This window comes from Panthera leo, chromosome B4, assembly GCF_018350215.1.
Source record: "Panthera leo isolate Ple1 chromosome B4, P.leo_Ple1_pat1.1, whole genome shotgun sequence".
Classification (NCBI taxonomy): Eukaryota; Metazoa; Chordata; class Mammalia; order Carnivora; family Felidae; genus Panthera; species Panthera leo.
The window spans coordinates 64466036-64488114 of record NC_056685.1 but is presented as its reverse complement, the minus strand read 5'-3'; the positions used below and the strand labels follow the sequence as shown (position 1 = coordinate 64488114).

The following is a 22079-nucleotide window of genomic DNA, read 5'->3' as shown; positions in this document are numbered from 1 at the left end:
TCTCACCAAACACCCTTCCCCTGTCGTGGCAACTCACAACTGGGAAGGATGTCACAAATACAGAGTTTCTCCTTGTGGAGCAACATGATGTGCCTCACATCAGGCACTTTAATCCTGGGGACCTACACCAGAGAGATGAGGAGCTTTCAAAGTAAGTGGCTTTGAAAAACAACAGGGCTTACATCCAGAAGAACATAGGGCTATAGGAAATGGAGATTCCACTCTTTTTTTTTTTTTTTTTTTTTTTGAGATTCCACTCTTAAAGGGCTTGCCTGCAGACTCACTCACCCTGGGATCCAGCACAAAAGCAGCAGTTTGAAAAGCACCTAGACCATATATGAATGAGATTCACTTGGTAATCTTAGAGTATCTGCCAAAGGGTTGTTAGGACTCTCTCTAGGGACAGATGCACTGGTGGGTGCCATTTTTGTACTCCCCTCAAACCTGCTTAGAACAGGTAGGTACACCCCACACAGGGATGCCCCTTGAGCACCTGGCTCTGGTGTCAGAGATGATTGTGTTTCTGGTCCTAGCAGGTCTGAAACATTGGAGTGACAGTTCTTGGTGGGCTACTACCTCTAGAACACTGCAGAGATAGCAGTCCAAAACACAACCTTGTGTGAAAAAGGATTATTTACTTGTCCTGGAGCTTCAGTTGGATGGGTACTACATACCTAAAGGACATGCCATCCTCTCAGGGAATGTAGGCCAGGGAACATTACCTTTTTGTCCTCCCTTGGCCTTGCCATAGCGCACCTGTTCCTCCCAGAAATGACCACATTGCTTGGTCTGGAGGCCAGCAGGGTTTAGGATTATGGTCCCGCAGGACTGTATATATTTGCATATCTTAAAAGCTGCTGCCTGAGGGGTAAGTTTTCAATTAGCTTGAAACTGGGGCTGACTGAGATCCCACATTCTGTAAGACTCAAAAGGCTAGCGACTCCCTCAACAACTGTAGCCTATCAGGAATAAATCACATTGCTTAGGCAATCACAAAATTTTGAGAAATAACAAAGGGTAAGGTTACCAATAAAGTTCATCATCTATACAGGCCACTCATCCAAGACTGAGAGAGATAGGTGTTTCACCTAATACACAGAAATGAAAAGAGTCAAGCAAAATGGGAAGACAAAGGAATATGTTCCAAATGAAAGTACAAGATATGCCCCTCCCCCCCTAAAACCACTTAATAAAAAAGAGAGAAGTGATTTACCTGATAAAGAGTTCAAAGTAATGGCCATGGATAAACACATTAGAACTTTAAAAAAGAGTTCAAAATATAAGTAGCAAACAGAAGTCACAGATCTGAAGAATAACAAATAACAATCACAGAACTGAAAAATACACTAGAGACGTTCAACAGCAAAGTAGATGAAACAGAAGAATGAATCAGTGATCTGGAAGACAGAGCAATGAAACCTCACCCAAACAGAGCAGCAAAAAGAAAAACTTTAAAAATTGAAGATAGCTCAAGAAACTTATGGAACAACAAGCAGATTAACATTCTCATTATAGATGTTCCAGAGGAGAGAGAAAGGGTCAGAAAACTTTCCTGAAGAAATAATGACTGAAAACTTCCCTAACCTGGGGAAGAAAATAGACATCTGGATCTAGAAAGCACAAAGAATTTCCCCCTGCCAAAAAAAAAAAAAACAAAAAACAAAAAACAAGCCCAAAGAGACCCACACAAAGACACATTATAATTAAAATGTCAAAAGTTAAATAAAGAATCTTAAAAGCAGCAAGAGAAAACATAACTTGATATATATACAGGAACACCCATAAGACTATTAGCAGATTTCTCAGCAGACAGTTTACAGGTTAGAAGGGAGTGGCATCATATATTCAAACTTCTGAAAGGAAAAAACTTCCAACCAAGAAAACTCTATTCAGGATTTAAGGAGAGATAAAGAGCTTTCAGACAAACAAAAGCTAAGAGTTCACCACCACTAAATTGGCCGTACTAAAAACGTTAAAGGAACTTTAAGCTGAAAAGAAAGTACATTAATTAGTAAGAAGAAAAGAATAAAAACCTCACCAGTATGGGTAAATATATGGTAAATGTAGTGGATTAATCATTTATAAGGCTAGTATGAAGTTAAAAGGTAAAAGTAGTGGTGCTCGCTTCGGCAGCACATATACTAAAAGGTAAAAGTAGTGAAAATAATGATAAGGGATACACAAAATAAAAAGATGTAAAATGGGACATTAGAAATATAAACATGGGGGGCAGGGACTAAAAATGTGGTTTTAGAATGCATTCACAAACCTAACTTCTTATCAATTTAAAATGGACTGTTATATGTGAGCATCATGGCAACCACAAAGCCAAAACCTACAGCAGACATACAAAAGATAATAAAAAAGGAAATCTAAGCATAATACTATAGAAAGTCATAAGAGAATAAAGTCATAAGCCAAAGAGAGAACATTCCCAAACTCATTATGAAGCCAGCATAACCCTGATACCAAAACCAGACAATGACAATACACACACACACACACACACACACACACACACACACACACACACACACAATTGGCTAATATCCCTGACGAACAGAGATGCAAAAATCCCCAACAAAAATGATAGCAAACTGAATTCAACAATACATTAAAAGGATCATACATCATAATCAAGTGGGATTTATCCAGGGATGCAAGGATGGTTCAACACCTGCAAAACAATCAATGTGATAATGCGATATAGCACATAACAAAATGAAAGCTAAAGTCACCGTGATAATCTTAATAGAGAAAAGGCATTTAACAAAATTCAACATCTATTTATGATAAAAACTATCAACAAAGTGGGTATAGATGGAACGTATCTCAATAGAATAAAGGCTGTATATGACAAGCCCAGAAGTAACATCATACTCAATGCAGAAAAGTTAAAAAAGTTTTTCTTTAGATCAGGTACAAGACACATATGCCCAATCTTGCCAGTTTTATTGAACATGGTATTGGAAGTCCTAGCCAGAGGAATTAGGCAGGAAAAAGAAATAAGACATCCAGATTGGAAAGGAAGAAGTAAAACTGTCACTATTTGGAAACATGATTTCATATACATAAAACCCTGACAGCTTCCCAAAAACTGTTAGAATAAACAAGTTAATACACAAAAATCTGTTATATTTTTATATAGCAACACCAAACTATCAGAAAAACTAAGAAAACAATCCCATTTACAATTGCATCAAAAAATAAAATAGTAGTAAGCTTAACCAAGGAAGTGAAAGACTTGTTCACTGAAAACTATAAAGCACTGATGAAAGAAACTGAAAAAGACACAAATAGATGGAAAGTTATTCTGTGTTTGTGGATTAAGCAAATTAATGGTTAAAGTGTCCATTCTATCCCAAATAATCTATAGATTCAATGCAATTCCTATCAAAATTACAATGGTATTTCTCACAGAACAATCGGGGTGCCTGGGTGGCTCAGTTGTTAAACATCTGACTCTTGATTTCAGCTCAGGTCGTGTGCTCATGGTTTGTGAGTCTGAGTCCCTCATCTGGCTCTGTACCAATGGTGTGGAGCCTGCTTGGGATTCGCTCTCTGTCCCCTGCCTCAAAATAAATAAATGAACTTAAAAGAAAGAAAGAACAACCAATTCTAAAATTTGTATGGAACCAAAAGAGATCCTGAAGATGTCAAAGCCATCTTCAAAAAGAACAAAAATGGAGGCATCCCCTTCCCTGATTTCAAAGTATATTACAAAGCTCTAAGAATCGTAACAGGATGGTATTGGGATAGAAACAAAACACACGGATCAATTGAATGGCATGGAGAGCCCAAAAGTCAACTCATACATATACTGTCAATTAATTTATTACAATGGAACCAAGAATATACAATGAGGAAGGACAGCCTCTTCAATAAATGGTCTTGGGAAAACTAGACAGCCACTTGCAAAAGAATGAAATCGAACCACTTTCTTATACCATATGCTAAAATGAACTCAAAATGGATTAAAGACCTGAAACTATAAAACTCCTGAAAGAAAACATAGGTGGTAAGCTCCTTGACATAGGTCTTAGCAACATTTTGGCTTTTTTGGGTTGTATCCAGTTTTGTTTTTTGGATCTGACACCAAAGGCAATGGCAACAAAAGCTAAAATAAACAAATAGGACTACATCAAATTAAAGGCTTCTGCACAGTGAAGGAAACCATCAACAAAAATTTAAAAAGCAACCTACTTAAATGGCATACTAATTGTTATTTAAAAAAATGAAATCTTGCCATTTGTGACAACATGGATGGACCTTGAGGGTATTACACTAAATGAAATGAGTCAGACAAAGATACCATATGACTTCACTTATCTGTGGAATCTAATAAACAAAATACTTGAACAAACAAAATTCAAAGATACAGAGAACAGAGGGATAAAAGGGTAAAGAGATTCAAGAGGTACAAACTTCAGCTCTAAAAGAAGTCATGGGAATGCAATGGTACAGCACAGTGACTACAGGCAATAATGTATTGTAAACTTGAAGATAAGAAAGTAAATCTCAAAAGTTCTCATCACAAGAAAAAAGCTGTAACTTTGGTGAGGTATGGTAACTAGACTGACTGTGGTGATCATTTTGTAATGTATACAAATGTTCAGTCCTCATGTTGTACACCTGAAACTAATATATTGTTATATATCAATTATACTTCAATTAAATTAAATTAAATCAGTACAACATTTATTTTGTTTGTTTATTGTCTGTGTCTCCTGCTTAGACTGTAAGCTGTGAGAAGGCACTGACATTTGTTCGGATGTATCCCAGGAACATCACCTGCCACACAATAGATGCTCAATAAATAGTTTTGAACAAATGAGCTCTCGAGACCTGAGGCAAGTTTCTCTTCATTTGCCTACATTCTTAGTTTCTAATTCAAGAGAGATATTTTCTAAATTCCAACAATAAGTAGATACATAGCTGTTTTAGAGCCCATGCAAAATTCGAAACATTTCCATTCTTATCTCAACTTTTAAACATTGAAGCTCATTTCTACACAAATTCTAAATACCGGGGCGCCTGAGTGGCCCAGTCGGTTAAGCATCAGACTTCAGTGCAGGTCACCATCTCATGCTTCATGAGAGCCTGCTTTGGATCCTATGTCTCCCTCTCTCTGCACCGCCCCCCTCAAAAATAAAAATAAAAATTTAAATGAAATAAAATTAACATTCTAAAAAAAAACCAACCAACAAATAAACAAAAACAACCAAATTCTAAATACCTAGGAAAAACTTTTACACAAGTAATCTTTCCACAACCCAGCAACAGACTTCTAAACATCTGGAATTGTGGAACTATCCAGATGTCTTGATAAAAACAGCAGCAGCTAAAAATCCCAGTAATCGACTCAAATGTTTCCATCCATCATAATCTGTAATTTTATTTTCATTTACTCGAGTCGCTAAAATGCACCGTAGGCTGCCAATGTTTCAGACTTATGATGATGCTACCTAAAATTATAGAATTTTGTAATTGCCAGAAAAAGCAGATTGCTTGAGGTCTTTAAAGTTCAAAAGCAATATGAATTCAAACTAAGTCTTGAAGGTAGTAACTGCAGATATTTGATATTTTTCAAGGCCCCATAGCTGGATGTGCACAGATAAAATGTGTAATATGTGTAAAAAGGCAATTGTGATGACTGTATTTTTCTTAAGCAAATGCAACATTGCATGTATGCAATGAGATCAGAGAAATGTATAGCCTCTAAAAACACAAACATAATTTGTTTTCAAAATAGAAATACTTTATGTTTCTGAAACATGCTCCATAATTATTTACCGATTTTTTTCTCCTATGTATAAGGAAAGAAAAGGATAACTTTTTTTTGAATGTTTATTTATTTTTGAAACAGAGAGAGAGAGAGACAGAATGCAAGCAGGAGTGGGGCAGAGAGAGAGGGAGATACAGAATCCAAAGCAGGCTCCAGGGTCTGAGCTGTCAGCACAGAGCCTGACATGGGACTCAAACTCACGAACCGTGAGATCATAACCTGAGACAAAGTGGGACACTTAACTGACTGAGCCACCCAGGCACCCCAAAAGGATAACATTTCTAAAGAATGCTTTGTGGTCCCTTAAAAGTTAGAATTCTGTTAGATTAACTGAAACAAAACCACATAAGCTTGTCGAAATTCCAGTACTGAGTAGATCACAGCTGAGGCCCATGCCTATAGTGCCTGTTATGGAGCTGACTACATTTTATCACCCCAGTTTAAATGTTGGCCTAGGAATCTGTTTCCCTTTTCAGTGTGACCATTTGTTAGGTCCCATGAATCCCTGCACAGCAGTGCGAAAGTACACATTCCATGATGACTTCCGGATTGGAGCTGGCGCAGTTCTGCAGAGCCTTGGCATGGTATTATCTTGGAGACTAAACTTCCTCCAGCAACTTTCTGCATCAGGAAGGGAGCTGGAGGTAGCTCTTCCACCCCTAAAACCATGGTCTGATGTTCACTTTTTGATTATATTCAAATAAGAATATTGGTCAAGATTGTAGCAAGCTCTGGCTATTTAAAGCACAAAGATTATTCTGTGTCTGCAGCCATGACTAGAGCGGAAGGTGGGAGTAAAGAGAAACCACAATCAATTACATGTGGGGTTTTTTTTTTGTTTTGTTTTGTTTTTTTTTTTGCCTACTTGGAGAGGGTGGTTCTAGCTGACACCATCCAGAGTTGGAAGAGGTCCCCAGCCTGCTGTGCTTCATCTGATAAACTGTTTTCAATTTACAATAACACCCATTTCTTAGCTCCTTCTTTCTACTGCAAAGGGTAAGCAGATGGATTAAAGTGGGCCCTAGATTCATCTAAACACCCTGAATTACTGTTGTGCCAAAACTTTGGCATACTGATTATTGTAAATAAAAATTACTTAACAGACAGCCTGTGCAAAGACACTCAGAGACTACTCTGTCCTCCTGAAAGCAGAAAAAAATATCTGCTATGTCGAAAGTACCAGGCTATGTCCCTGTACCAGGAGTTAGAGGTGTCTTTATTACCAGAGATAGGGAATTTAGAGCCCAGAAGGCTGCATAAATAACCCCTTTTATTTCTTTTTTTTTGTATTAAAATAGTTTTTTTAATGTTTATTTATTTTCGAGAAAGAGACAGAACATGTGTGAGGGAGGGGCAGAAAGAGGGAGACACAGAATTCAAAGCAGACTCCAGGCTCTAAGCTGTTAGCACAGAACCCGATGTGGGGCTCAAACTCCCAAACCATGAGATCATGACCTGAGCTAAAATTGGATGCTCAACTGACTGAGTCACCCAGGTGCCCCACAACCCCTTTTATTTCTTACTAATCTACTACATCAGCCCAAATTCTTGGGAGCTTCAATTAGTAAGGAATTCTAAAGTTTTCTTTGTTCAGTCAATTCCTCACAGCTCTATAGTTTCTTTGTCTAAAAAGTATAAAAACTGCCTGCTTTGGTCATTTCTTTAAGTCTCAATTTTATTATTGGGCCTCTGTACACATGTGTAAAAGTTGGGCCTTTTCTCCTGATAATCCATCTTATATAAATTTAATTCTTAGTCCAGCTAGACGAATCCTGGACAGAAGAAAATTTCTTCCTCCCCTTCAGTACTCCACGTGATAGGATATCAAGGTAGTGGATCAGAGGACCAGATCCTTTATCTCTCTCCTCCCTCGAGCTTCCTAAGGCCCTTAACACTCCTTGTCTGCCTGCCTAGCCTGTCTTTGCCCTGACCACTACTTAGCTTTTGATTTACTGCCCAGCACTTTTTCATACTGGCTTACTTTCTCTGCACCTTCATGTGCTTCAGTGCCCAATCCCTCCACGCCTTTCAGGGATTCCCAATAAACTGTCTGGGATAAATTCTTGCCAAATAATGACTCTCTTGCAAATTCGTACAATAATTTGCTTATAACTATATGGCCAACTACAAACATGAATCTCTATTCAATAAAGGTAACAACAGCATTAGTAATGATAAAATGATGTCTGACATTTGATGTGGAGAATTTACGGCAGATAATTTTAATCCCCAACGATTTAATCATTATCTTTCACCTTTACCATGATTGTAAATATATGTCCTAGACTCCATAAACCTTTTCAAATTTTCCTCCATTTCCCATTAATCACAATTGCTGTTTTGACAATGAATCATTTTCTGAAGAGCATGTTTGTGTTTATGACCCCTTAAAGAAATTCGGTTTTTAATTTTAACAGGTCTCATCTTTATGCCTCCAAAATACAAGCTGTTCTGTAAGCAATGAAAATATCTAATAAGCAATTGCAAAGAGAATAACAAAACCTATCAAGTTACCACTTTATTTCATTCTTTGTTTTATCTGTCTCTATGTTAATGTACTGAGTGAAAACTCCCTAATTAAAAGGGCCCAGGAAGCTGCTAATTACTGGTGACAGGCAGACAAATAAACTGTAATCCTTACCCTCATGTAATTCAGGATGTAAAAGAGAAAAGAGAGGGGCACCTGGGTGGCTCAGTTGGTTAAGCATCCAACTCTTGATTTCAGCTCAGGTCATGATCTCACAGTTTGTGAGATAGAACCCCTTGTTGGACTCCATGCTTCAGCACATAGCCTGCTTGAGATTCTCTCTCTCCCTTTCTCTCTGTCCCTCCCCCCTGCTCATGCGCTCTCTCTCTCTCTCCCTCTCTCTCAAAATAAATAAATAAACTAAACTGAAATAATAAAATAAAATAGAGATATGCACAATTCCATAGGTGTCTGGAATGCTCACCTTCCCCTGCTTCCCCAGGGCCCTTGCTAAGGTCAACAAGAAGCGACTGCACCAGTCTGTGCACCAGCTAAGAGCCTGCACGATGGCCATGGCAGGGACCAAAGAGGAGAGGAGAGCCTATGAGACATACTGAGGAAAGCATCGGTAGGGGCTGGCCGAAGAAGGGAAGAAAAGAGGAGTAAAAGCTTGCTTAGGCTCCTGGCTAATGTGACAAGGAAACACTGCCTTTCCTTTTAAGTAAGAATGCAATAATACAGTTGTGTGTGTTAAGTTTCAGGAGCCTGTCAGAGTGTCCAGAATGAATAGCATGCCCTGGTATTCATTAGGTTCAGCCATCCCTAAACACTCCATCTGCCTCATTTTTCAAACTCATTGTTAACATTTTCAAATGTATTCCCTTTGATACCTTTTAAAAAATACCATTTCATTGCCTTTTAAGGTGGGGGGGGGCGGGGAGTCTATTTGCCTAAGGCAGAGCCAACTGTACAGAAGCTATGCCCCATTTTTTGTTGTCGTCTTTGGTCTCAGTAATTATGGGTTAAACCACTTATCCTTCTTTCTATAAGAAGGACTAATTTCTTTAATTTTATTAATAGCAGTAACAAATATCAGTCAAGTGATTAGGCTAGAGGGAGAAGAAAAAGCACTTATTGAGAGCCTGGAGAATGCTTTTGGGTATTTGCCAGTTCCTTCAGGACTCCACAGGGTTCAAGCAGTCCACTAAAGAGCCCAGGCAAAAAAACCACAGCAATCTTCATAGCACATACCACACGTCCTAGGGCAACTTTTCCCGCAATGTGCTCGGGAAACTCCACTCTGGCAACGGGAACTCTCATCCCCCTCCCCCACTACCCCAATCCACTCCATCCCCCACTACCACCATCACAAATGGACAACGACTCTGTGTGAAATATTTGTGACCTGCCAAATTTTACAGCTTTACCTTGTATCCTCATGATGCCAGTGGGCATATTATGGGCTACAAAAAGCCCTACAGTAAAAAAAAAAACAAACAACAACAAAAAACAAAAAACAAAAAAAAAACCAACAAAACAAAACCCGTTTGACTTTGAACCTAGTATATGTCCAGGAAAACTCGTCATTATAGATGACAGGTCAACATCCCTGTCATGTTAGACATGGAGCTAACGTGTCTTGGAACACGTTTTGGGAAAAGTTGTCCTAGGGACTCCTTCGTTCTGACAGCTATAGCCCTGGTGATTCCCCCCCACTTTCCCATCTCCATTACTGGCATCTCTTCCTGACGTTGCCATCATTTTGGCTGCCTTCGTGACCCTGACTCAAACTGAGCTGAAACTCCAACCTGTCCTTGGCTCTGGGAGGTGATGCTGCTGCTCCCAGCTCTGAAGGTGCACTCTCCCACAATGTGCTGACCACAAAAGCAGCACTAGGGACAAGGCTCTGATTGCTTGAGTCCTGCACGTGGAGTCTCAAACTGGAGTAGCTCCTGGATGAGCCCAGGTGAGATCACAACTCTGGAATTCTGCCAGTCCATTTTCTCTGCACCCCCCATCCGCCCCTCCCCTGCAAAATCCCACATTTTAGCAGACTTGAAAGCATACAACTTAGCAAACACAGAAAACTCTGCAAAAGGACTTTTCCTCCCCTTTAAAGTGGTTATAAAATAGGATTAAAGTATTACAATAATTAACCATGCAGAGAACAGCCATGTGTAGAATACTGTGGGCAGTTTTATGTCATTGAAAAAAGTATCCTAAGACCCCTGAATGTAAAAGCACATTACTGGCCTTTAATTCTGCTGAGTCACAAACAGATCCAACTAATCATTTGCTCTGTGACCTCCCCAGGGTCACACCCCAAGATCAGGCAAATCTTGATCAGTACATTTGACAGGAAGCTTGACTTCTTCCTCAAGACTTATAACCCATACACCAACAGGGAATTAGAAAAGGTTATGCTCCCTGGAAAGAAACTAGTTTTCAAATTGGCCTTTTCTCAACTGATTTGTTCTCTAAACACCAAGAGGCATTTGTATAAATGCAGTGCAAGGCATAGCTTCAGACAGGGATATATTGATGCTACAAGATATACTCTTCAGGAACATACATTTTGTCACAAAAATATTAACAATCATAACTTGGAATTTCGTAATGCTTTAAAACTTACACAGTATATAACAAATTTGCTTGTAAATACTACTGTTCTTTCTGTTAGCAATAGTAGTAGTAATAAAACTTAACAACGTGGTTTATTCTGAGCCAAGTATGCAGTATGTGAAGCACTTTGTATGCATTATTTCATTTGCTCCTGTCAAGAATCCTGTGAGATAAAGGCAGGCAGGCAGGCAGGCAGGCACTGTTGTGTTCATTATGAAGGTGGTAAATGGGGGTGGTGATACATGGCGGTGGTGGTAAGTGACTAGGCTGATGTCAGAGGTCATATCTACATGGAGTTTCTCAGTATCCTCTGGACAGGAACTCTGGCTCATAATTCTTTGGCTTCACTCAGCACATAATCAAGTGATTACGTCTGTTATATTATGGCTATGTGCCTTGATCCTGTGCCTCTATTTCAGCCAATACTGCAGCCAGTAGCTTCAAAGTACCCAAGGTATTAAAAAATCCTACTTAAGAAATACTAGGTAAGTAATACTAGGTAAGGTAAGGTGCCTGGGTGGCTCAGTCAGTTAAGTGTCTGACTCTTGATTTCAGCTCAAGTCATAATCTCACAGTTCATGACATCAAGCCCAGCGTCAGGCTCCATGCTGTCAGCGTGGAATCTGCTTGGGATTCTCTCTTTCCCTCACTCTGTGCTCCTCCCTCCTTTCCTCCCTCTCTCTCAAATAAAAAAATAAACATTTAAAAAAAAGGAAATATGAGGTAAAAATTTTGATTTGGGGTAACTAAATAGATCAAGACACAGTTCCAGTCTTCTCTGCCTCTTCCCTGTTTGACCTCCTCACTTGCCCTTCACTTCTTGACATTTTTCATCTCCTTCCTCTGCTGACGTCAATAAAGCCTCTCCATCATATACTCTTAACCATTCTCTTTGGAGACCAGTGGGCCTATCTCTCAGGTTCCCTCCATGACAGTCCAGTGCTACGGTTCAGGGCTGCACTGTGGCTCCTGCTATACCTGACCCAGACTCTACAAGGAGAGGCCAGGAAAGACCTCATAAGGCACTTTCACATAGGTCCTACCACATTTCACTTTCATCATCAACAGAAGTATGTAGGACAGAGGTCTGCATGTTATAGTAAGGTTGGTAAATGATGATAAAGCCAAGAGTCACATCAGGGGTTTGGATTCCAAGGGCAGTGCTCTTTCCACTACAACTGGGGTCAGGCCCATTTACATTTTGCACTGCAAATGGGCTCATGATCCGGAACACTATTTCCAGTTATTTGCTCTGTTTTGCCAAACACTCCACTCACCACATATAAGCGCTGTAGTGATCTTAAATCCAAATGAATTGAAATATTGTTCTGAGAAACCAAACATACTCTTTAATCACTAAACACCCTAGTTACTGCAAAAACCAAGTTTAAGAAATATTTTTTAGAAATAAAGTCTTAGAATCTGCTCTAAGGAATTAAGATAATAAACGTCCTCAGAGCAACTCAGATCTCTATTTACTTCAAGAATTCTGCCAAACCCAGCAATTATAGCCTGCCACAGACTTCAAAGAACTGAAGTGCACTTCTTCTCCATAGCTGGCATGCGTGCAACTTTTCCCCCTACTGGAAGACTGGTTATACAGGTTGGTTGAAGATGAGAGAAAACATGTTAAAAGTTGCATGTATGTGCTAATTCAATAAGCATGTACTTAGTACTTTGCAAGAGAGGGCATCAAAACAGGAACAGTAAGTGCCAGTGTAGTGATCAGTGTTTAGGATCACTAAGATCCTCATCTTGCTCTTAAGTTCAAAGGAAGTTTAAAATGCCCCTCAATCAGGAGACTGCAAGCTACAGCCCATGAGTCTCTCAGTAGGAAGGTTAAAAGATACCTGATTCAAGGTTTGCAATTTATAGCTCACAGGGCATATCTGGCCCACCATTTATTTGTGTCAATGAAGTTTCATTGGAATACAGCCACACTCATTCTTTTATATATTGTGCATGATGCTTTTCACTAAATTGGCAGAACTGAGTAGCTATGGCAGAAATCCTATGTCCCACAAAGCCCAAAATGTATTTGTGATGTGGCCCTCTGCAGGAAAGGTTTGCAGACCTTGACCTAAATAATCAAGTCAACAAACCATGGATTAATGGTGAAGTGCTATATAAACACTATTACTACTATAGCACTATGTTAATATTATAATTTTCCAGAACCAGTCTTGGCTCTGTCCCCAGCTAGCAATGTGACCTTGGACAAGTAAAAACCGCTAGGTTTCAGGAAAGTCATTAACAGCATCACGGCACAGTTGATCTTACATAGTATCTACTACATCTGGGCTTACAGATGACTCAGGAGTAAACTAACAGTGTTACAGAGTATGATCTTTACTTTCTTATCGATCTTAATCTCAGATGCCTGGTATGCTATTAATTCAGTTACCTAATTCTTTTTAGTAAAAATTATCTTCCCCTGCTATCTCATGCATATGAACCAATAAGCCAATAGGTCATGCTCTTGGTCAATAATTCTCAACCACAAATCACTGTGGAACTTTAAAAACAACAACAACAACAAAACACCTGCAATACCTGCGCAGAATTCTGGGTCAATGAAATCATAATCTCTAGGGACCTAGATTATCCGGGGACCTGGAGTACCTGGGACCCAGGTATCCGTGTTTTAAAGTGATTCCAATGTGCAGTCAAGGTTGTGTCATAACAGGCATGGATCAAATTAGTATTTGCAGTGGAAGCTGTATGAAATGAATCTTTAAATGTTAAGCTGTTAAGCTGAAGTTCTACCAAAATTATATCATAAAACAGGAGTACCATAAAGACCTAGTGAAATTTTAATAGAAACAATTTAGGCTCACAACATCGATTAGCTCCTATCTAAGTCACAGCCAAAATTTATATCTCAAGAATGAGGCCCTCTTCACCATGTGGTAGATAAAGTAAGATGATCTGATTTTAGAATCCACTGCTGAAAAACAAAACAAAACAAAAACAAAAACAATGGTGTATATGAAAAGCTATCAATTAGAAGCCTTGAGAATTCAAAAGAGGGAGATTATTCCTGGCCAAGTAAGGAAAGTTCGGCTATGAAAGGAAGCTTCTAAAACAATAAAATTTAAAAATTTTATTGACTTCATAAACTCTGAAAGAAATAAAAACAGATGTAAGAAAAGAACTTGAAGGGCAAAATAAAGTTGTTTTTTTCTAAGAGCTATAGCCAACTCATTTATTCAAGATGTCTGGTTTATAAATTAACCAGAATCTTGGCTTTTCCTCTTCCTTCAACCCAATGCCAAACTATTTTCCATTTATTCACAATAAATTTATCTGCAGATCCAGAGAGAAGAAAATCAAACTGGCCAAAGTTTTGTAAGGTTTGACAAAGATGTTGCTAAGACCGAACAGACCTGTTAATTATCTTAATCACAAGCAACAAGAACTGACTACTGCGCCTCTTGACACATACACAAAATAGATCCTTTTCATAACCAAATCCTTCCTGACTTTGCTGATTTTCATTAATTTTGCACCTGCTTTTCTGAACTTGATTTCTCTGAACCTGATTCCCAGCAGCTAAAACATTCCAGCCTGACACTCTCTACTAACCAGTGTCTGCAAGCATCTGTCTGCCTACTTCACACTAAATCACATAAAATTACTGGCAGATTTCTTCCCAGCCCACTGTCTTCTTACACTTTGTTTTGCAGTTACCGACACTGTTCATTCACTTTGCAAACCTGGGTTTAGCTTCCTGGCAGTCATGGATAAAATGAACTCTACCAAGTAGGAAAAGTTCCTCAGGGCCAGCCAGTCCTTCACCCTGAAAGCCACTTATTTAAACATAACCAATACAATCTCTATAGCCCAGCATCAGCCAAACCTACTGTGGGAAGCAAGGCTAATGTTTATCTGGAAGTGCATTTTTTTTTTCCTCAGAGAAAACAGGGTGGCTTAGTAAAAGGGCAAGGTTTTGACATTATTATTTACTTTGTGACCATGAGAAAGTTGCTTACCTTTATAAAGACATTTTTTTCTCCTTTAGTGTCATTGCTTAGGTTCAGGTCACAGGTAGATAGATGTGGACCTCAGTACTTCTATTTGAAGAGTGGCAATTTTTTAAAAAACCTGACAAGGTCGGTGACCTTGGAGACAGTCTCTTATCAGTCCCAACCCACCTTTTCATTTCGATACCCTTTCTTTTAAGACAAACATTAATATAAAGCCCATTTTACTGAAAATTTAATATTTAACAGCTTACCAAGTTAGATATTTGCTTTCCTTACTCCCTGCTGTGTAATCAGACCAGCAGGCCTTGCGGCCTCGTATTTTTCCCTGGCTGGGTTCTAGACCAGGAGTACAATAGCATTGTGTGTTCAGCTTCTAACAGTGTAGGGGATTGTTTCAGTCACGCAAAACTTAAAAAGCAAATATTCCATCTAGCTTTTCTATTATTTCCTTTTTTTTTTTTTTTTTTTTTGGCTCGCAGAGGAAGTTAGGAAGAAAAATAAGCCAATTCATCAAATATAACCACTTTTCTAATTCTGAATTTTAAAACTGCATTATATAATTCATGTTTAGTTATGTCTAATAGGACTGCTCCCACAAAGAAAAAGTTTCTTTTATTCATTCCATGATGAAACCAGTCTCATTACTGCTCTTGCTTAATATCCTTTAATGGGACTACAAGACCTGTAGCAAAAATTCTGATTTGCATAAAAGACTTCACCATCAGACATCGGCCTACTTGTAAAGGCTGCACATCTACTCACAGCCACACACAGCCTAATGCTGCAGCCATATTCCCACCTTCTCCATTCCTGGAACATAATCACATTCTTTCATTCTACATATATGTGAAGACCCCTAGTGGATACCTGAAACCATAAGTGGTACTGAAACTTGTATTTACTCTTTTTCCCATACATACATACCTAAGATAAAGTTTATTTTATAAATTAGGCACAATAAGCGATTAGCAATATTAATAAAATAATTATAACATATTGTAATAACAGTTCTGCGAGTGTGCTCGCTCAGTCTCTCAAACTATCTTGTCCCACACTCACCTTTCTTCTTGTGATGATGTGGGATGATAAGATGCCTGTGCGAGGAGATGAAGCGAGGTGAATGACGCAGGCATTGTAACATACTGTTAGGCTACTAGTGACCTTCTGACAATACATCAGAAGAAGGATCATCTGCTTGTGAAACCATGGATGAAGGGGGACTACTGGACAGTTACATTCCTCATCTCTAAGCATGTCTCCTTATCACTGTCCTGTACTTAAATAAGTTAGTGAATTTTAGACTAAAGAAATATAAAAAAATATCTTTTGCTCAATATCTTCATTCACTATTTTGCTATTTTATGCTCTAAATTAGCAATTCTGATAGAAATAAATCAAGAAAAAAATTTATTGGGCAATGTTAAAAGAGAAAAACTGATGATATTCTACATAAATTGGTAACTTCACCAGTTCAATAGTCATTGGGGGCTTACATTTACAAAGTAACGAAAATAATCATTTTCAAGCTTTATGTACTTCTTATTACACTCTAAGTAGATTTCCTATTTCTAAGAAGTCACGTGATCTAACAATGTATCATTATTACTCTGATAAATATATTATCATATAGCAAATCATCATTCATAGAACTTAACTGCTTGTTATAGATTTTTAAATGTGGGTCAATTTCCAATTATCCAGATGGATTTGGAAAGAAATTGTATAACGTATAAACACATAAATAGTTCACACACTTTAATCCATGAACTGGTTTTCAAGCTTTGTAAGAATTTATTTAGAGGAAACATTTCTAGATTGTTACATTTTATTCTATCTTCTTTCTTTTCCTTCTTTCCTTCTATAGGAGAGTTTCAAATTTAAATGCCTTTAAAGGCAGGAGGAAAAAACCCAAGAAAAACAAAGAGGGGAAAGTATACCCTTAATATGTAACAAAACATCTTAAACATTTTATTTTCATCTTGCCATAATTTTCTCCATGCAGACAGTTCCCCAAATTTCCTGCTCTCACACCCCAAAACCTCTCCCATCTGTTTTCTCTCCTGCAACACAGCCCTATAATTCATAATCCAAAACCATTTATTGAGCCCATCCATGACTTCAGTGCCACCCCCTTTGTTCTGTTTTTTTTTTTTTTTTAATTTTTTTTTTTTTAACATTTATTTATTTTTGAGACAGAGAGAGACAGAACATGAACGGGGGAGGGTCAGAGAGAGAGAGGGAGACACAGAATCTGAAACAGGCTCCAGGCTCTGAGCTGTCAGCACAGAGCCTGACGCGAGGCTTGAACTCACAAACCACAAGATCATGACCTGAGCCGAAGTCAGACGCTTAACCGACTGAGCCACCCAGGCGCCGCTGTTCTCAGTTCTCTATAAACTGTTATCAGCTTGGCCTCCAGTCTTCCAACAGAAAGACACTCATTACTCAGATTCTGCTCAACAAGGAAGACCAGAAACTAATTAGCACAATATTTACTCTATGAAAGAGAACTGAGGGGAATAAATGAAAAACATGACAAATATGTATAATTTATTGACTTCTCTGTATCCCTGCTCATCTAGCTCTAAATTTCCTAACAGAAAAGGTTATGAATATTAGAAAAATACTCATTCATATAACACATATTAACGAAGCACCCAGTATCTATCAGTCACTGTTCTAGGCTCTAGGGATATAGCAGTGAACCACAAAACAACAACAAAATATATTACATAAATGCTAGTTGGCATAAAGTGCTATGAGGAAAACAAAGCTGGGTAAAGGAGACAGCTGTTGGGCAAGGTAGTTCAAGGAAGGCTTCCCCAGTCGGGTGACAATGAGTGGACCCAAAGACAGTGAGGCACACAAATATTTGGGGGATTAACATTCCATGGGAAAAGATAAAACTACAAAAGCCCTAATGTAGGAGCACAGAAGTGTTCAGGGAGAAATCAGAAAGACAACATGGATAGATAAGAATGAGCAGGGAGCACGTTTAGCATCGAGGTCAGAGTTAACAGGGTAGAAGCTAGGGTCAGGAGAGGCAGGACCTTGTATATCGTCCCTGACAGAATTGGGAATCCACTGAAGGGTTGTGAGCAGAGGAGAGACCATGATCTGTTTTCCATTTTTAAAGAAGCATTCAGGCTGCTGGGTGCAGAACAAACTCTAAGTAGTCAAGGGCAGGTAGGAACCTATTGGAATAATCCAAAGAAAACTTGAGTGTGGCTTGAAGCAGGGTAGCAGCAGTGGACATATTAAGACATGGTCAGTTTGAAGTCTCTTGAAACAGGATTTGTTGACAGATTAGATGGAAGAGAAAAAGACTGAACAAAGGCTAATGTTTTTGGGGGTGCCTGGGTGGCTTAGTCAGTTACGTGTCCGACTTTGGCTCACGTCATGATCTCTCCATTCATGAGTTCAAGCCCCGCGTTGGGCTCTGTGCTGACAGCTCGGAGCCTGGAGCCTGCTTCGGATTCTGTGTTTCCCTCTCTCCGTGCCCCTCCCCTGCTATGTTCTCTTTCTCTCTCCAAAAATAAACATTAAAAAAAAATTTAAAGAAGAGCAAGGTTTTTGGCCTGAGTCTAAGAAGTAACAGATGATATACAATGATATGGAGAAGGCCACAATGACTTAGTGTTTTTTTTTTTTTTTAATTATTAAAAAAAAATCTTGTCTATATTCATTCTCTAAGGGGAGAACGAGTGGTTTTCTCCAGGACAGGTCTTAATAACTACCATGTAGAACAACCAACCTCCATGGCCAACACTATGTTTCTCCTCATAGGCATTTTCCCTCTGCTGCTTCAAAATAGGACCAACCAACTACAGAACCCTGGTCAATTAGCAGAGCGGAAAAAATCATAGAAGGACCTGATCTAAACAGGGCTTAACAGGTACTGTGGTAGTGGACAAGTCAGAAAATATATTTAAATCAGGGAGAAAACCTTTCAAAATGTATTTCAGACCAGTAAAAATTAGCTCCCTATTTTATAAGCAAGAAAGAACACAGAGAGTGAATATGATTATCAGAGGATAGATCAGAAAGGAGGTAGGGACCAGACACCTAAAAAAAGGCTTTGTTATTTTTTGAATGAATGGTGTTCTAGCATCTACGGAGAGGCGGCCAAATTTAAATCTCACTCTTGGATTACAATGTAAGTTACATTATTTTGGATGAAAATGAAATGAAGACCATATTATTATCCCTGCAAAGATTAAACAATACTTACTATTGAGTCATTGATCACGCTATTTTCACTTTTCAATTTCCATGTGAGAGTCTGTCTAGAGGTACACGTTTTAAAAAGGAAAATCTCTTCAAGTCATTAAACGAAGATAAAACTTTTACAAATAACATGTAACTATGTGTATGTGAAATGTTTTCTTAGACAAGTTACTGGCAATAAAAGTAAACCACTGGTATGGGCAGGAAGTGCTCTATTACTGTCTTTTCAGTTTAAAAACCTTAAAAGGAACTTGTAAAGCGCACACTATGGTAGCAGCCACTCACTACAGGGAGGTGTCCATTAGAACAGAAAATTCTAGTAGTTTTCTCTCCGTCTGAGAGCTGCCTTCCAGGAAGGAATATTAATTCCCTCCAATCAACCCTAACTGAAGACGGAATGAAAAGAGAGAGCAGCTATTTCAAGGAGAGAGAGAACTTCACTAATGGAGAAAGAAAAATACTTCCCTTTTGTCAGTTTGAAACAATTTTTCATATTTAGAGTATGATGGGAAACCATGGTGAGATCATACAAACCTTGAGCTTACTTACGCAAGAATAGTAGAACCCTCACAAAGGAATCAAGCCTTCCACCTACATGAGGGAGGAAGCAGGAGCAGACAAGGACTGGGCTCCTCAATCTCTAGCAACTACTAGAACCTGGGAGCAGAGCCAGCCAAGGTTGTGGGGCTCCAGGAGGGAGCCTCAGCTTGCCTGCATCAATGCTATGACCAACCCTTCCCTCGCGCTTCTACACTCCGTGCAAGCTACACTGAGGCCAAAAGAGGAAAGAGTGACGTCAGAAAAAAAAAAGAGAACCTTGGTAATTGTGAAGACTGCCTGTCGTAAGGTGCAGCTCACCCTGTTTAGCAATGTAGGCATTCTTCGGGAGGGTTGATACCCATGCAGAAACAATGGGAAAAGAGCTACACAAAATGAACCCATTTCAGCCTTAAAAAATATTTTTAGCATAAATTTCCTGTCACATGGTTATATTTCTACCACACAGTAGAATTTCATTCCTCTTTCAAAGTCCATTTCTCATTTATATGCTCTCTAGAATACTAGAGGAAGGAAACAGTAGCTTAATACCAGTAACAATTTAAAAAAAAAGTCCAGATCTATGCCTATCTCTGCAATGTTATCTAATGTAAAACACATAACACTCCTCTGAACTTTACTAAAACAAGAAGGCTGGGATGGTGGGGTTTGTTTGAACAGAAGAATGCTCCATGCAGTAGCACTAGAAAAGGATTAGTAGTAAACATTCCTTAGCTTTGTTCACACTAGAAACTGAAGGGGAAAAAAAAAAAAAAAAGGAAAGAAAATTCTTGCTTTCTTTCTCTGCATTCTTCTCCTTACTGACTGAATTTTTAAACTGTCCTAATGTTACTAAGAATGAGTCAGAGAAATAGAACTTAAACCAATATGTACTTTGCTAGCCCAGAGACGCCTCCTGAAAGAGCCAAAAACCCTGAAGATACTACATATTTAATGTGAAAGTTGAAAAATACCGTGAACCCTATTCTTAACATGAAAACAAAACCAAACTCTCTGCCACTTATAAGTCCCTTGGCATGCTGTGTTACCAACTGACCACACTATTAAAAAACAAAACAAAACATAAGAAAGATACAGCAGAAAATGAAACCACTTACCTTGATCAGTGGACGTGACTTCACATATATTGATAATTAGTTTACTTTGGTTTGATAAGAAAATATCTGTCTTTACTCTTTCAGAGATCATGGGATAACATCTCACTCCTGGCTTTAAAACCTCTGCTAGACTGGAGATCACACAGAGCAGCCAGGAGCCCGCACCAGTGCCCTGTGTACCTCAGGGCATTCTCAGACCTTACTTCTCAAAGACAACCTCATGCATAATATGCCACACCCCCAGAGGAAGGGCTGCTGCAGGGTTTTCATGAGACCAAGTATCTGGTGATACAGAGACGTCTATTTATTACGGTAAAATAAACAACAACAGAGGCACATGGAAGCTTCAAGTGAACTAGAAATGCATTTGGGAATAGGATCGTTTATAAACTGCCTAATTCCTTAACTGTTAGTAATGCTCTCAAAACGCCAGTGTGAAAACAGTTTGTTTCCACTTTAACTGGGTCCATGCCCTGGACGGAAGAGGTTACAGACTCTGGCTTCACAGGCTTAAGACGTTAAAATGTCATTTTGGATGATCAAAAATGCTATTTTGCCACTTTGACGTTCCATTTTACGACAGGTCATGGAGCTTGGTGAATAAATACTACTCATAGATTTCCTAAGGAAACCAAGTTTTGTTATTTAGAACATTGTACAATTGGTATAATATTTATTACTCACTTTTCTATATCTTTTTATGTTTGTATCATTCAACAAGTACTCGAAAAATTCCTCATATCCTGAAATATTAGAAAATGTCAATTAAAATATTTATAAGATCACAATGAAGTAACAGGCTATACAGACATCCCTCTCATGGTTAGAAATAACCTCTCCAATCTCCTCCTCATTGTGTCCATAGGCAATCAGTGTCACAGTCCAGTTGCATCAAATCACTTGGATGGCATTTAAAAAAATTTTTAACATTTATTTATTTTTTGAGAGAGCGAGATGGAGCATGAGTCAGGGAGGGGCAGAGAAAGGGGGGTACACAGAATCCAAAGCAGGCTCCAGGCTCTGAGCTGTCAGCACAGAGCCTGACACAGGGCTCCAACTGACAGACCGTGAGATCATGACCTGAACTGAAGTCGGACGCTTAACCCACTGAGCCACCCAGGCGCCGCTTGGATGGCATTTTAAAACACACATTGCTGGGGGAACCTGGTGGCTCAGTCGGTTGAACATATGACTTTGGCTCAGGTCATGATCTCACGGTTGGTGAGTTTGAGCCCCATGTTGGGCTCTGTGCTGACAGCCCAGAGCCCGGAACCTACTTCAGATTCTGTATGTATGTGTCCCTCTCTGCCCCTCCCGCTTACACTGTGTCTCTGTCT

At 38.9% G+C, this 22079-nt stretch overlaps 1 protein-coding gene across 3 annotated transcripts in view; it reads right to left on the bottom strand.

Annotated features, from left to right (window-relative positions):
- FGD4 (FYVE, RhoGEF and PH domain containing 4) overlaps positions 1–21395 on the bottom strand; it is a 145308-nt gene extending 123913 nt beyond the window's left edge. Inside the window, exon 1 of one of the 3 annotated variants that reach the window (XM_042946231.1) lies at positions 20743–21395. In XM_042946231.1, the coding sequence (XP_042802165.1) occupies positions 20743–20833 (91 nt within the window). In that variant the 5' untranslated portion in view covers positions 20834–21395. The remainder of the gene's footprint in view (positions 1–20742) is intronic. The other 2 variants (XM_042946232.1, XM_042946230.1) reach the window with 2 other exon arrangements.
- Between the last annotated feature and the right edge of the window lie 684 nt (positions 21396–22079).